Source organism: Muntiacus reevesi, chromosome 12 (genome assembly GCF_963930625.1).
Source record: "Muntiacus reevesi chromosome 12, mMunRee1.1, whole genome shotgun sequence".
Taxonomy (NCBI): Eukaryota; Metazoa; Chordata; class Mammalia; order Artiodactyla; family Cervidae; genus Muntiacus; species Muntiacus reevesi.
In genome coordinates, this window is record NC_089260.1 from 555979 (window position 1) to 570461 (window position 14483).

Sequence of the window (14483 nt, forward strand, 5' to 3'; positions counted from 1 at the left end):
TTAGTGCTTCTGAAACTTCAGGTATTTGCATTTTCCCCTTAAAATTTCTGTCACATTAATGCACTGCCTGTATTATCATTTAGTAGTATTTTGTTTATACATATATGTACATAATACATAATACAATAAATATGTATGTATGTGTATATACATTCTTTGCAAACATATTCTTTGTATATGTGTGCATAACATATATGTAAATATACTCTGAATATTTTTTAGTTGACTCTTACTTCACTTAAATCTACTTCAAAAGCAAATATTATGTACTATAGAAGATGGAAAAACATATTACTTACTAAGAAGGTGAGGCAAACTTGAAAATATACTATAAGTAACGTTACTAAACTTAGCTAGATTTTGTTCCTGTTGCCGACTGTGGGCAAAGGGCTTCCTCTTTATTAAAATGGGGTGAGTAAGGGTTAGAAGGGTCACATGGGCACTGGTCTAAGAATATCACTTTCACTAGAGTAGAAGGATGAAAAGATCATTGAAAACGGAGTGGCTTCTCACTGGATGCGCCCATGTGACCTCTGGCTGTGTCCGTGACTACTGATGATCCTTCTGCTAGCATTAGCACTTGCCTCCCTTGGGAAAAGGCTGGATCGGGTAACAGTCAAGACCTCCTCCAATTTGTCTTAAGCACTTACACTCACTCCCAGCATCAGTCAGCTGCTTAGCGTCTAGATTTTTAGCATATAGTAATCAAATCATTATTTAACTTATATGCAGAGTACTTCATGAGAAACGCTGGGTTGGATGAAGCACAAGCTGGAATCAAGATTGCAGAGAGTGGGTTGCCACTTCCTTCTTCAGGGGATCTTCCTGACCCAGGGATCAAACCTGGGTCTTCCGCATTGCAGGCAGACGCTTTACCATCTGAGCCACCAGGGAAGTCCCTACAACTTCATGTGGATGTTCAATTATGTCAAACTCCAACATTTAATTAAAAACAACGAAACATGATGGTCATGCCAGCAGAAATATCAATAACCTCAGATATGCAGATGACACCACCCTTATGGCAGAAAGTGAAGAAGAACTAAAGAGCCTCTTGATGAAAGTGAAAGAGGAGAGTGAAAAAGTTGGCTTAAAGCTCAACATTCAGAAAACTAAGATCATGGCAGCTGGTCCTATCACTTCATGGGAAATAGATGGGGAAACAGTGGCTGACTTTATTTTTGGGGGCTCCAAAATCACTGCAGATGGTGATTGCAGCCATGAAATTAAAAGACGCTTACTCCTTGGAAAGAAAGTTATGACCAGCCTAGACAGCATATTGAAAGGCAGAGACATTACTTTGCCAACAAAGGTCCATCTAGTCAAGGCTATGGTTTTTCCAGTGGTCATGTATGGATGTGAGAGTTGGACTATAAAGAAAGCTGAGCACCGAAGAATTGATGCTTTTGAACTGTGGTGTTGGAGAAGACTCTTGAGAGTCACTTGGACTGCAAGGAGATCCAACGAGTCCATCCTAAAGGAAATAAGTCCTGGGTGTTCACTGGAAGGACTGATGTTGAAGCTGAAACTCCGATACTTTGGCCACCTCATGCAAAGAGTTGACTAATTGGAAAAGACTCTGATGCTGGGAGGGACTGGAGGCAGGAGGAGAAGGGGACAACAGAGGATGAGATGGTTGGATGGCATCACCAACTCGATGGATGTGAGTTTGGGTGAACTCCGGGAGTTGGTGATAGATAGGGAGGCCTGGCGTGCTGCAATTCATGGGGTCGCAAAGAGTCGGACACGATTGAGCGACTGAACTGAACTGAAACACACAGTACATCAGAAAGTAACTTTGAAGATATTACACAGAATAAAGCCTGGCAGCACAAATAGAAAATAAATTAGAGGTTAAAAAGGTTAAAAAGAGAGTAAAATTAGAACCTATAATACACATCTAGTTGGCATTTCATAAGAATAGAGATGATTAGAGAGAGGGAATATTTAAAAAGAAAATGACTATGAAAACTCCAAAATGTATGAGAAACGTTGGTATTCAAATTCATAAAGCCCTCAACATTCCAAGACTACAAAATAGTAGCATCAGAATATACTGTAGTGAAACTTCTGATCATTAATGACAAAAGAATCTTAGAAGAGACTAAGGAGAAAATATTTCTCACAGAAAAATGGCAGTTGATTCGACAGCTGACTTCTCTATAGCAACACTGGAAGCGATAAGACATTGTAATGGCATCTACAAAGTGCTCAGAGGAAAGACCTGTTAATCTAGAACTGCACTCCCAGTTTATTAGTTTGGAAAGCTGTCTGACTGCTTTCATGGAGGTCACTATTAACATTTATGCAAGGTAGGGGATTTATCATTCTTAGATTAAAGTCTGAGCTGCTCAGTGTAGTAGAGTCGCTTTATCACGAAAGGCAGTGTGAACCTTCGGTGCCTCCATCATATCGCTGTGCTGCGCCCGGAGCATGGCTTGTCACAGTGAATCCACTACCACAGGCTCAAAGGAGGGCATTCGGTTTTCACGCAAGAGCAACGTCCAGGGTGGGTGCATACACCTCTCTCCCTGGCCGGAGCTTAGTCACAAGGTCATCTTTACTTGCATAATTGCTAAGAAATCAAGTCTCAAGCTGAATGGCCATGAACTTGGCCATGTTGTCGGGAGAATATCCACTATTAAAAAAGAAGCGGTAGGATGATTCAGGGGAAATTAGTAACCTTTGTAACAACTATCCGATAACATTTAAGGTCAAATGAGGCAAGACTGACCGGTGGGCCTGCTGGTCCCAGAGCCGCTTTGTTGATTTCCGAACAGGAGCAGCCGTGCGGGAGCTCTGGGCAGGCCTCCTCATCCCTCTGTGGAGAAAAAGAAATAGCATGACTATTAACAAGCTGGTCTATGAAAACGACTTTATGACTCAAAGGAAACATTTGGAGACACTTCAAAAAAAATTCTTCAGTGAGCATTAGTCTAGAAAGGCAGAGAATATTCCCTTCTGACCACAAAATCTTTTCTTTTAAAGAAACAATGAATGGGTGTCTAGTAAGGCATTAATCATCATCGTTATCAAAGGATGTTGACAAAACCAGCTTGGGAATCCAGGTGAAGCAAGAAAGGCAGAAGTGGAGGCAAAAAAAAAAAAACACCCCAAAATTCTGGTTACTATTTAATTCAGTTGGATAAGTGGTACTCTACGAACTAGAGGTCCTGAAAATTTCCTTAGTGTTACAACACTTTTTTCCATTTCAAAGGATAAAAGAAAACTTGTAGGAAACTGCACCCGCACTAAAACCAAGAACCAGAAGAAAATAAAACGGTGGTTAAACACAGCATAGACCTACACCCGCAACAATTTTAACTCCTGGTCACATTCCGTGACTGAAAGCAAGGGTACCATCACAGCACCTATCTAAAGCTTTGGGATAAGAGGTCACTTCCTCTTGGAGAATTCTGGTGACACCACAAGATAGATTATTTAAGTCAGGCTGAATACGCCTGAATGAGCCACCGGGGTGTAAAGGAAGACAGAACACCTGCTCAGAGCTACTGAATGATTCATGAATATCCCATTCGGAGGAAGAGCCAAGAAAAGCCCGCCCTAGGATGAAAAACTAGAAAGGGTTCATCAGTCCCTTTGGATAGAGAAAGTGAGCTTTGTTTTCTAAGATCTCGGGGAAAGGTTAGAGCTGAACAGAGGACAGATAATTGGACTGTCAAGTTGAAAATAATTTCAGGCTCTGAAATAGTCACAACAGAAATCCAAAAGAGTCTGAGCAAAGAGCCTTTATACGGTTTTCTCCAAATGTTGGACAATATTCAAAAGTTTCAGCTCATTGCAGGAAAGGAAAACCCTGCTAACGTATCTATCTGGCTTGATATGTTGGGCAGCTTGAAGGAAATACAGACTTCAGAATCCTGAAAGATCCCCCCAAGCAGGCTGACAGCAGGCCTCCTGTGACCAGAGGCTGCGTGATGGTTTTGCCACTGCTGCTGACTGTGTCTCCACCTGAGTCTTTCTACCACGGGACTTGCACACCTTCAGTGACAGGAAGGGAAAGAACAGCTCGGAGACGGCAGGGACCTTCCTAGGAGACACGGTGATCACACTCTGCTTGACGCAGGATAGGTTCTGGGCACTTCCGTACAGTCTCCACTCCACCTGCCCTGTGCACAGCGTCATAGTGTCTCTGCTTTAGTTCCTCACCATAGTTCAATGGAAACTTATTTTGATGAAAAAAAAAGTCACTCCCTCCTCAGACAAAATCACCACGCATAGATGGCCTGCAGCAGATGACGTGAGTTGGTGCAAGGTCTTAAAAAAGGAAGTTTTTTAGACTTGATGACGTCTTCCCCATGCTTGACCCTGCTCCAGGTTGAATTCTTAAGACATGACTCCCATCCAAACATAACAGGGTCAACATTTCAGCTCACTGATCCTAAAGGTCCTTGGATATGAACAATCCATTTTTAAATATATAGGCATCAACCCTGGTGAGTTACATTTGGTATTTATAATGAGAAAAGGTTTGTTTTTCTAGCAGCTTTGCCTAAGTTAAATAGATTATGACTATGGTCCCAGATTGTGTGGAAAGAAGGCCTGGGGCATTACAGGAAATTCACAGAAGCACTCTGAGCTTTAAAAAAAAAATCAAGAGAAACAGCAAAATTCAGTACCCATTGGACTCTGTACACAAACTAGCTCAAGGTACGCTGCTGCTCAGTCGCTCAGTCGTGTCTGACTCTGCGCGACCCCACAGACGGCAGCCCACCAGGCTCCCCCGTCCCTGGGGTTCTCCAGGCAAGAGCACTGGAGTGGGCTGCCATCGCCTTCTCCAAGCTCAAGGTATAATAGGCCACAATTTCAACACTAGAAGCGACTTCGCTGAGGTCCAGGGGTTAAGACTCCACGTTTCCACAGCAGGGGCCATGGGCCTAGTCGGGAAACTAAGACCCCAAAGACCAAAAGGAAAATCTGTGAATCTGTTTTACCAGTGCTTGCCGTGAAGGAAACCAATGCCATGGGGGGATCAGCGTGGAGAGGAAGGGAGGGCGGGCCCTCCCTGCTGGTCCTGAGGCTGGGGCTCTGAGCCCCAGTGCAGGGCCCAGTCGGACCCCTCACCGGGGAGCCGGGTCCCCCTTGCAACTGAAGGTCCCCCGCGCTGCAGCTAAGACCCGGCACAGACACATAAATGGGGGGATCAGCGTGGAGAGGAAGGGAGGGCGGGCCCTCCCTGCTGGTCCCGAGGCTGGGGCTCTGAGCCCCAGTGCAGGGCCCAGTCGGACCCCTCACCGGGGAGCCGGGTCCCCCTTGCAACTGAAGGTCCCCCGCGCTGCAGCTAAGACCTGGCACAGACACATAAATAAATATTTTTTTTTTAAAAAGGAAGAAGTGAGGGTGGTAATGTCCAATCAGATTCCAAGATCTGAGAAACTGTGCATTCTCATCAGTAAGTAGTTGTGGTTATTCAAAAATAAGTATATCATTTAAAAATTTTGATTTATATATTAATATATGATTGTTTCATACAGCAGAATTTTTAAGATACAAACACTTATGAAGACGTTTGGACCTAATGACCTCATATATAGAATTATTAGATATTTCTTTTGCCTCTGGGGCGCCATGAAAAACAATTACTTCGACACCAAAGAATCCGTGAACGTGGAGCTTGGGAACACCTGGACTCCACGTAAGTGGCACCCCGTGTAGCCGGGCAGTCCCCACCTGCATGCCAGTGTGCCTGCCGATTCCAGATACACCTCCTTCGTAAGTGCTTTTAATTTCCATCATCATCATCGTAACGAATTACCTGTGACATGAGTTTCGTGAGATGGCATTTCATTTTCAGCACTGCAATTAACTGTAACTTTAGGAAATTTCAGCAAAGAACAGAAATGGTGAAAGAAGAATTCTTACCAGGGCAGGAAGCTCACAGCATCTGTCTTTATTGGCCCATGATGTGGAACAAACAATATCGAACATCTGTAACTGGAACTGCAATTTAAAAAGAAAACTGTTGGTCAATAAAAGATATATACAATGCTCAATAAAAGATATATTGTGTTTATAATTTATAATGACTTCACAGCATATACTGCATAGTGTTGTTAGACGCTCAGTCGTGTCTGAGTCTCTGTGACCCCGTGGGCTGCAGCCCGCCAGGCTCCTCTGTCCATGGGATCCTCCAGGCACGAATACTGGAGTGGGCTGCCGTTCCCTTCTGCAGGGCGTATTCCCGACCCAGGGATTGATCCTGGCTCTCCTGCACTGCAAGCAGACCCTTTACCATCTGAGTCACCTTACATAGTGGAACACCAACACATTTATAACATAATATCACAATGAATAAGTGTTAAAAGTCACTCCTCAAACACACAGTGACTTAAGACTTCTGTCAGTGGTTACTCCATCCATCATCCTAACTGCCTTACTCATCACAGTTTTTCCTCCCATCACTACGTAAAAACGCTTAGAGCCTCTGTTGAAATCCTCTCTTACGGGCCACCACAGTTACGCCAAGTGCCTCCGTGACCCACCGGGCTCCAGACATCTTCTACAGCTCATCTCCCACCATCCAGTTCACTTATTTATATTTCCCCCCAGAGTGGGTGCTCATCGAAGACAGGGCACCTCTTACTCATCTTCGTGCCCCCATCATACTGAGTGACAAGCAGGGACTTCCCTGGAGGCCCAGGGTTAGGACATGGAGCTTCCACTGCAGGGGCCACAGGTCTGATCCCTGGTTGGGGAACTAAGATCCCATATGCCTTGCAGCATGGTAAAAAAAAAAAAAAAGTGGCATGTAGTAGGTATTCATGAAGGCTTGTTGAATTATTTCTGACTTCCATCATTCATGCACACATTTGACCACTTCTTCTTTAGTGCATAATGCAAGCCAGATACCATATAGACCTTTAGGATATAAAAATGAGCGAAACCAGCTTTTTGCCCACAAAGAATTTACAGGGAGTAAGACACTGACACATAAATACTATTTACAACGTGGTGAGTGTCATGACAGACTCACATATGGCACTGTGAGATCCGTGCTGTGCATTTTCATTCAAGCCATCGATCATGCCATAAATATTTAGACAGCCTTGTTCTACTCATGTTTGTTGGCAACAACTTAAAGTATATTTTGAAATAGTTAGAAACATCATTATAATGTCATTAAGGGCTCACACTAGCTTCATGACCTAACCATTTCTAATACTATATTTCTTCCAACATTGTTTTCAAATATTGCATGTCATCAGGAGTTTGGAGATCCCCTGGAGGGGGAAAATGGCAACCCACTCCAGTGCTCTTGCCTGAAAAATCCTATGGACAGAGGAGCTTGGCAGGCTACAGTCCACAGGGTCGCAAAGAGTTGGACATGACTGAGGGACTAAAAATGTAGCATCACTCAGGAGTCTGGGATTAACAGATACACACTACTAGATATACAAAAAGATAGGCAACAAGGACCTACTGGGTAACACAGGGAATTGTGTTCAGATATTGTAATATCCTCCAGCAGAAACAAGCTGGAAAAGAATAGGAGACATAGGAACGGCAGGCTCGATCCCTGGCGGGGGAAGATCCCTGGAGGAGCGCATGGCATCCCACGCCAGCCTTCTTGCCTGGAGAGTCCCCTGGGCAGAGGAGCCTGGGGGGCTGCAGTCCACGGGGCCGCAGAGGCGGACATGGCTGAAGCGACTTGGCAGACAGCACACATCTATCTGTCTACAACTGAATGACTTTGCTGTACGCCTGAAACTAACGTGACATTGTAAGTCAACTGTGCCGCCATCTAAAAACAAGTGTCCTCAGTTACAGAGCTGGCAGAGGGCGAAATCCTCCTCATTGCTTCTGTAGGCCTGTGAGCCTGTTTCTGTTGTGTAAGTCCATTCGTGTCATGTCTCTTTTGACTCCACATACAAGAGACGTCATGCGATGTTACTGCTTCTCCGACTTAGCGTGACAGTCCCTAGGTTTACATGATCTGCAGCACGCCCTCAGCAACTGGTATTTTCAGCAAACACTGGAAGCTTCTTGGTGCCTTATTTTCTCTCATCCCTGTCAAGGGTCCCCTGGGTGCAGATAAGAATACTCAAGCAGTTGGTATGACTGAAAACAGGCTGCTCACAGTTCCTTCAGCATCACGAAAGAGTCTATCCCATCTGACAGCAAAGAAAATGAAGTCAGTGTTTCTCTCGTCACACCCAGGAAGAACTGCGCCTTGCTGCAAACATCTTTTCCCAAGTGGGTTTTGCAAGATTAATAACACAAATGTTGAAAGCAGATCCATAAATCAAGACATCACGCTTTCTTTTTTCAATATAAAACCACTGCATTATTTGAAGCAATAAGTGCATGACTAGGTACACTCTTTTTTTTTCCATATTAAAAAAATTTGTTTTTAAAGGACATGATATTTCAGTCTGTTCAGGGCAACCACACAACTAAATTATGATCATTGAAAAATTAAGTCTGTAATGGATGGACCTATGGATGGTCACACTAAGTGAAGTAAGTCAGAGAAGCAGAAACACCGTATGACGTCTTTTAGATGCGGAACCTAAAAAGACATGATCCAAACGAACTTACAAAACACAAGTGGACTCGCAGACTCGGAGAAGAAACCTATGGCTGCCTGGGGAAAGGGCGGGGCAAGGGACAGTGGGGAGTGTGGGGTGGGCGGCCCACACTGCTGTGTTTAGAATGCAGCCAACACGGCGCCACGGTGAGCACCGGGAACCCTGCTCAGGGCCGCGTGGCGGCCGGGATGCCAGGGGGCTTTGGGGGAGGAGGGATGCACGTCTGTGTTTGGCCGAGGCCCTTTGCTGCCACCTGAAACTATCACAACATTGCTAATTGGCCACACTCCTATACAAAACAAAAAGTTAGAAAACAAATGAGGTTTTTAAGATTAAAGCATTTTTAAAGGACGTGGCTGCTGATTTTCATAAGCAACAGTAGCAGCAAAGGTGTTTGAAGGAGCTCAGGGGTTGGAACGAGGCCGCCTGGGTGTAACCCACTCACAAACTAAGCCACGTTCAACAAACTGCCCAGTGTGGTAGCGGCTCAGCTTCCCTTATCTGTAAAAATAGCAGAATAATAGCAGCTATTCATTAGAGCAACAATAGCAGCCGTAACAACAAAATGAACCCATAAAGGGAAATATTTAGAACAGCTCCTGGAATACAGTTATACAAAATACACATTATTTTAAAGCAACTTTTATAGTTGACCTGTAAGCTGCAGGAGTATACAACACAGAGGCCAAAATGGTTAAATCAAAAGGATGAAAGCGACGCGATGTTCAGAGTAGACATACAACACTAGCTTGTGTCCACAATCGTCGTATCTGTTTAAGGTTTTGGTTGAGGAAAATCTTAGCAACTAACAACAATACCAGCAAACATTTGCTGAGAACCTGGCTGTGGGCCAGGCACTATCCCAAGGACTTCACCTAATATATCATTTAATCTTTCAGCCACCACCAGGAGGTCTGATAATAGTAATGTCTACCCCATTCTGTGAATTAGGACTTGGAGTGAAAAAGCCTACGTAATTTAAGCCCATGTTGAAAGCTGAATTCCTGTTGAGAGCTGAACAGCACACCTCATTTTCTTGTGTTTTATTTTGTGAACAGATCATTAGTCTAATGTTTAAAATGCAGATACCCCAGCCTGACTTTACAATGCCATTTGACTTTATAATGACTTTTGTTAAATGAGTCCCATTATGACAGCATTAGATTCAGTTAATTCTGTAAGTCATTCATCCCTTAAGAAATTTTCCATTTCTGAATAGAGCCCTCAGTGTGAAAACATTTTAGTGAATGAAAAGATTTATTTAAAGCCAAGGCCTTTCACGAGTCCTGGGGTATACCAGGCTTTCTTGAAGTTTTTCAAATAAACATTCACCGCCCAATCACCTATAACAGGACAATGTCTGCATACAAACCTTTGGCTAAACTTCTTTTGCCCTCTTGAGTTATTGGGATTCTTATGAGTTCATTTTACTTATTCAAGAGGTTGAATACCTACTAAGCGCTGAATGAGGCCAATACCATCATCTGAAGAACGCTTGTGGGCTGGCTTTTCTTTTTCAAGTTAGATGAAGTCAGAAGCCTTTTTTGTGTGAGTACAACAAATTTATTCATAATTGTTTTGCATTCGTAATAGTTTAGATTCCTCAGCCTTTATTTGGAGACTTCTTTTCCAAATCACATTTCTGGGGACTGATTTTTTAAAATCTGGCTTTTATTCCAGAAGTAATTAAACACACACTTACACAAATTATGCAGGAAACATTACAGAGATAATATGTCAAAGATCTTAGATTTGAGTACCTAAAAATTCAAGACAGCGTGGATCAAAACAAACCATACTTTAAGCGTCTAAGAGGCAGCCCTTTTTGACTTTTGCAACTTTTTTCCTTTGTAACTAACAGCATTATAAAAAAAAAAAAAAATCTCCAAAAGAAAAAGACCCTCCCACTTTCACTGTTATAATCTCTTTCAAGGGAATACTTAGACAATTACAAATGCTCATTTTTCATTATTGGACATTTTTGTCTGGGCAGAGCACAAAAGGCAAGTCATTTGGGGTCAAATGTTAGCATGAAAATAAGATTAAAATATGTTTTGGCAGTTGAGGCACTGTGTTTTGTGAATGAAAATTAAAAGGGACTTCCCACTCAGTACCATATTTCATCTTCTGATTTTTTTCTAGTATATCATTTTTAAGCTTATAATTTGAAGTCAGGCTGTACCTGATCTTATACAAATATTTAGAGAGCTTTACACTCCCTGAGAACACAGGAGAAAGAGTCCTGGGGACCCAGGCCATCTTCTGCTTTCAATTTGTTGTGTAACTTTTACTGACTCCACCTTCAAACCAAGATTTATTAAGCACTTACCACTTGTCAGCTACTTAACAGGGTGTTCCTACTCGCTCTCAATCAACTTACTGAATTTAAGGGAAACCATAAGGGCACTATTCAACTAGGAGATGAAAGCACATCCGCTGCAATTGTTGGTAGTAATTCCAATGTTGAGGTGCAGAGATGCTGGGAGGGGTGCATTTTGATCACATTTATTTCAAGGCTGTAATTCAAATAATGGTAAGTTTTTGAACTTGCCAGTGGACAGACAGGGCATGTGGTCACTGTCACAGACCAGAGTCCTTCCTCTGCCTTCAGTTTTCTCATAATCAGTCTGGCCCAATGGAAGAGAGCTCAGAATGGAAAGCAACTCGAACACAATCTCACATCTCACCCTCCTCACGTTTGAAAGGGGATCTCTCCCTCTTATTCAGGTCTCAGTTTCTGCATCTATAAAATGGGGATGCTATATTTTCCTGGGGTTGCTGGAGGATTAAACGAGAACATCTTGAAACCCTCACACTGCCTAGTCCGTGCGTGTGTGTTATCGGCCAGTCGTATCCGACTCTTTGTGACCCCGTGGACTGCAGCTGTCCTGACGGCTTCCTCTGTCCATGGAATCCTCCAGGCAAGAATACTGGAGTGGATCGCCGCTCCCTTCTCCAGGGGCCTGGTCCACATTAGGCAATACATATTAGTCACTATCATCATTTTAAGGATTAAAAGATACAATCGAGTGAAAACACAACCATTTCCTTGAGATTGGAAAACACTTGTTTCTATAGGATCATTGACTTGTCTTCTATTGATTCCTACACTAAAACTTTAACTCAGAAAATAAAATTACTAAAAATTCTATAACATAACTTGTATTTTTTTAATTTACACATCAGAGAACTAAAGAAATAATGCAATTATCTAGGTGTTAGATTTGAAAGGTGGGAAAAAGATACTAAGAAACATGATCAATGCCAGAAGCTCAAAATTTTTCTTGACTCACCTCTGACTGCAGCATGATAATTTCATTAGGTATCAGAAAAAGTAGAAGAAAGGTCTCAGGACAAAGAAGGCTGGAAAGGAGAGGCCCGGTTGTTACGTCTCCTCCCGTCTGTGCTTTGCCAGCTAGATTCAGCCTGCTTATTAGCTTACTCTCACTAGAGAATTTTTGCTGCCGGTAAAGTCTTGCATGTAAAAAAATCAGCAAGTAAAAACTTGCTGAACACAAGTTTTTATTTCAAATATGAGTAATATCAATACAGTAGTTACTATATCCCTAAATCCATTAATCTCTTCTCCACTCAACTTTGGTTTAAAAAGACTATAGCCGAGAAACAGACTCACAGACTTACAGAACGAATTTACAGTTGCCAGAGGGGGAAGATGGCGGGGAGGGATGGTTAGGGAGTTTGGGGTGGGCCAGTACACGCTGCTGTATTTAAGACGGACGACCAACGAGGGCCTCCTGTAAGCCCAGGGAGCTCCGCGCAGTGTCAGCGGCAGCCTGGGTGGGAGGGGCCTTGAGGGAGCGGGACACGGGCGCAGGCACCGCCGGGTCCCTTTGCTTCCACCCGAAACGCCCACAGCTTCGCTAATTGTCTACACGCAAATAAAAAGCAAAAACTTAAAAATAATAAAAGACTATATTCTTTAACAACTGGGAATTTAGAATCATTCCATCATTGGGCATTTTTGAACTCACTGCTGAATTTGCCGGGGAATACTGACCTATAAACTACTAACCTCTCTGGAATGACCCAAAACTTGCGCATGGCACATTCCCTCTGGCAGGGTATTAGAGTCCACATGTATTTCAAGACTATGTTAGCAATCTGTGATTTCTAATTGAGAACTGAAGACTGAAGCTTCTCTCTTGTCTTACACTGAAACAAGTATTGATAATAACCCAAAAAACCAAGTGAGCTTTCAGTCACATTCTTGAGATCTAATCTAATATCATCCATTCCAACATAATCAAATTCCTCAATAAGTGGGTAGACTGAAAATCTAGTAATCCTTTGTAGACTTCTATTCTAGCAAAAGCCACAACTTTTTCCTACTAGCTCTACAAAGAACTCTTTAGTGATTGACTTCTATAAATTCCCTTTTGTCTACTACTGGGTGGATGTTAACCACAGAGGGTGCTCTGTTTAATTGCTCTTCTTTCATGAACAGAAGTAAAGATTTATTACTGGTAGACCCTAAACCTGTAGTTGTTTTTGCTTTCTGAACTAAATTCCTTAATATTTAATTCGTCATATATTTTGGAGTAAAATTACTACATAGAGTGTAATTTGAAATACAGTTAGTTTGTAACTGTAGTTTTAACACTGTGATTGCAAAGTATGAGCTGTAGTTAGGAGACAGCATGATGTCTATTAGTGGACTGTTGTCAATACAACAGGTGGGATATGATATATGCAAACTATTTTAAGAAAAATTCAGATAGATGGCTTTCTATTTAATTTCTAACAAGTGTTTCTTGAGAAAATACTCTTCATAAAACTTTATTAGATACTGTGATATAAGATCAAAGGTAGTGATTGCAAACGAAGACCGTGACATGGTTTCTATTCAGTAAAGAAACTGCCTGCAGTGCAGGACACCTGGGTTAGATCCCTGGGTCGGGAAGATGCCCTGGAGAAGGGAATGGTTACCACACCTGTAGTCTTGCCTGGAGAATCCCACGGACAGAGGAGCCTGGCGGGCTACGGTCCATGCGGTCTGAAGCATATTGCAAATCATTTTCATTTATTTGATATACTAGAAGATTTCATTTGTATTAATACTAAATGATTTCAGTTTTTAAAGACTTTGAGAATCATCAGGTCTTTCTAAAATTCCATACAGCTGGCTAGTTCTATAGGTCTCTGAAAGCACAATAAGAGTGAATCTTAATTAACTTGATTATTCTGTTACACAGAAGAGAAGTGTAGATGTGAATATTTGGAATTGCTTACAAGAATAAAATTCCCTCCAGGTTAATTGGTTCTAATTATAGAATGACTCAAATTAGAGAATGTTGCTAATTAGCTGTGAATGTGTGGTCTTAAAACAAAAGTTTGGGCACACTGCTCCTTTTTGTAGGCATTAACTGAAAAGAATGTGGTTTCTTTGCCAGTTCGAAGTCTCTTGGTCTTAAACTCCATGATTAAAAAATATGATAAAAATATAGCTTAAAAGGATTTGTTATTTAAATATTAATGATAAAATATTATTATCCCTTATTATTAATGATGAAAAGGGTTAACTTGAAATAAGCAATAGCAAGAACCTAGTTATAAAATGCCCAAATCTAACCCACATGAGAGGTTTACGTCAATTTCCCATGTATAATAATAACATGTTTTATACAGATTTGGATCTGTTCATATAAATGAGGTTCATCCACAGTTTTGACTCTCATTAACCAACCATTTATGCCACGGTGTTTTATTTGAATTTTTAAAATATTTTACAATTAAAATTTTCATTTAGAAAACAAACTAGTCTAATTTCTGGAGCATTCTCCCTATAATACAGCAGACAAGCATATTGCAAGAGCTTTGAATGTTGGTGTTTTAATTCATTTAAATAAATTCATTTCATTCACTTGACTCCATTCATTAATTATATATTTTCTTATCATTCATCAACTATCATTC

General features: G+C 41.8%; 1 protein-coding gene across 6 annotated transcripts in view; it reads right to left on the reverse strand.

Moving 5' to 3' along the window:
- COL14A1 (collagen type XIV alpha 1 chain) overlaps positions 1 to 14483 on the reverse strand; it is a 225961-nt gene that overhangs the window by 58781 nt on the left and 152697 nt on the right. For all 6 annotated transcript variants that reach the window (XM_065903379.1, XM_065903381.1, XM_065903380.1 and 3 more), the window contains exons 35-36: positions 5884 to 5961; positions 2735 to 2821 (exon numbers count right to left, since the gene is read on the reverse strand). In XM_065903379.1, coding sequence (XP_065759451.1) covers positions 2735 to 2821; positions 5884 to 5961 — 165 coding nt within the window. The remainder of the gene's footprint in view (positions 1 to 2734; positions 2822 to 5883; positions 5962 to 14483) is intronic.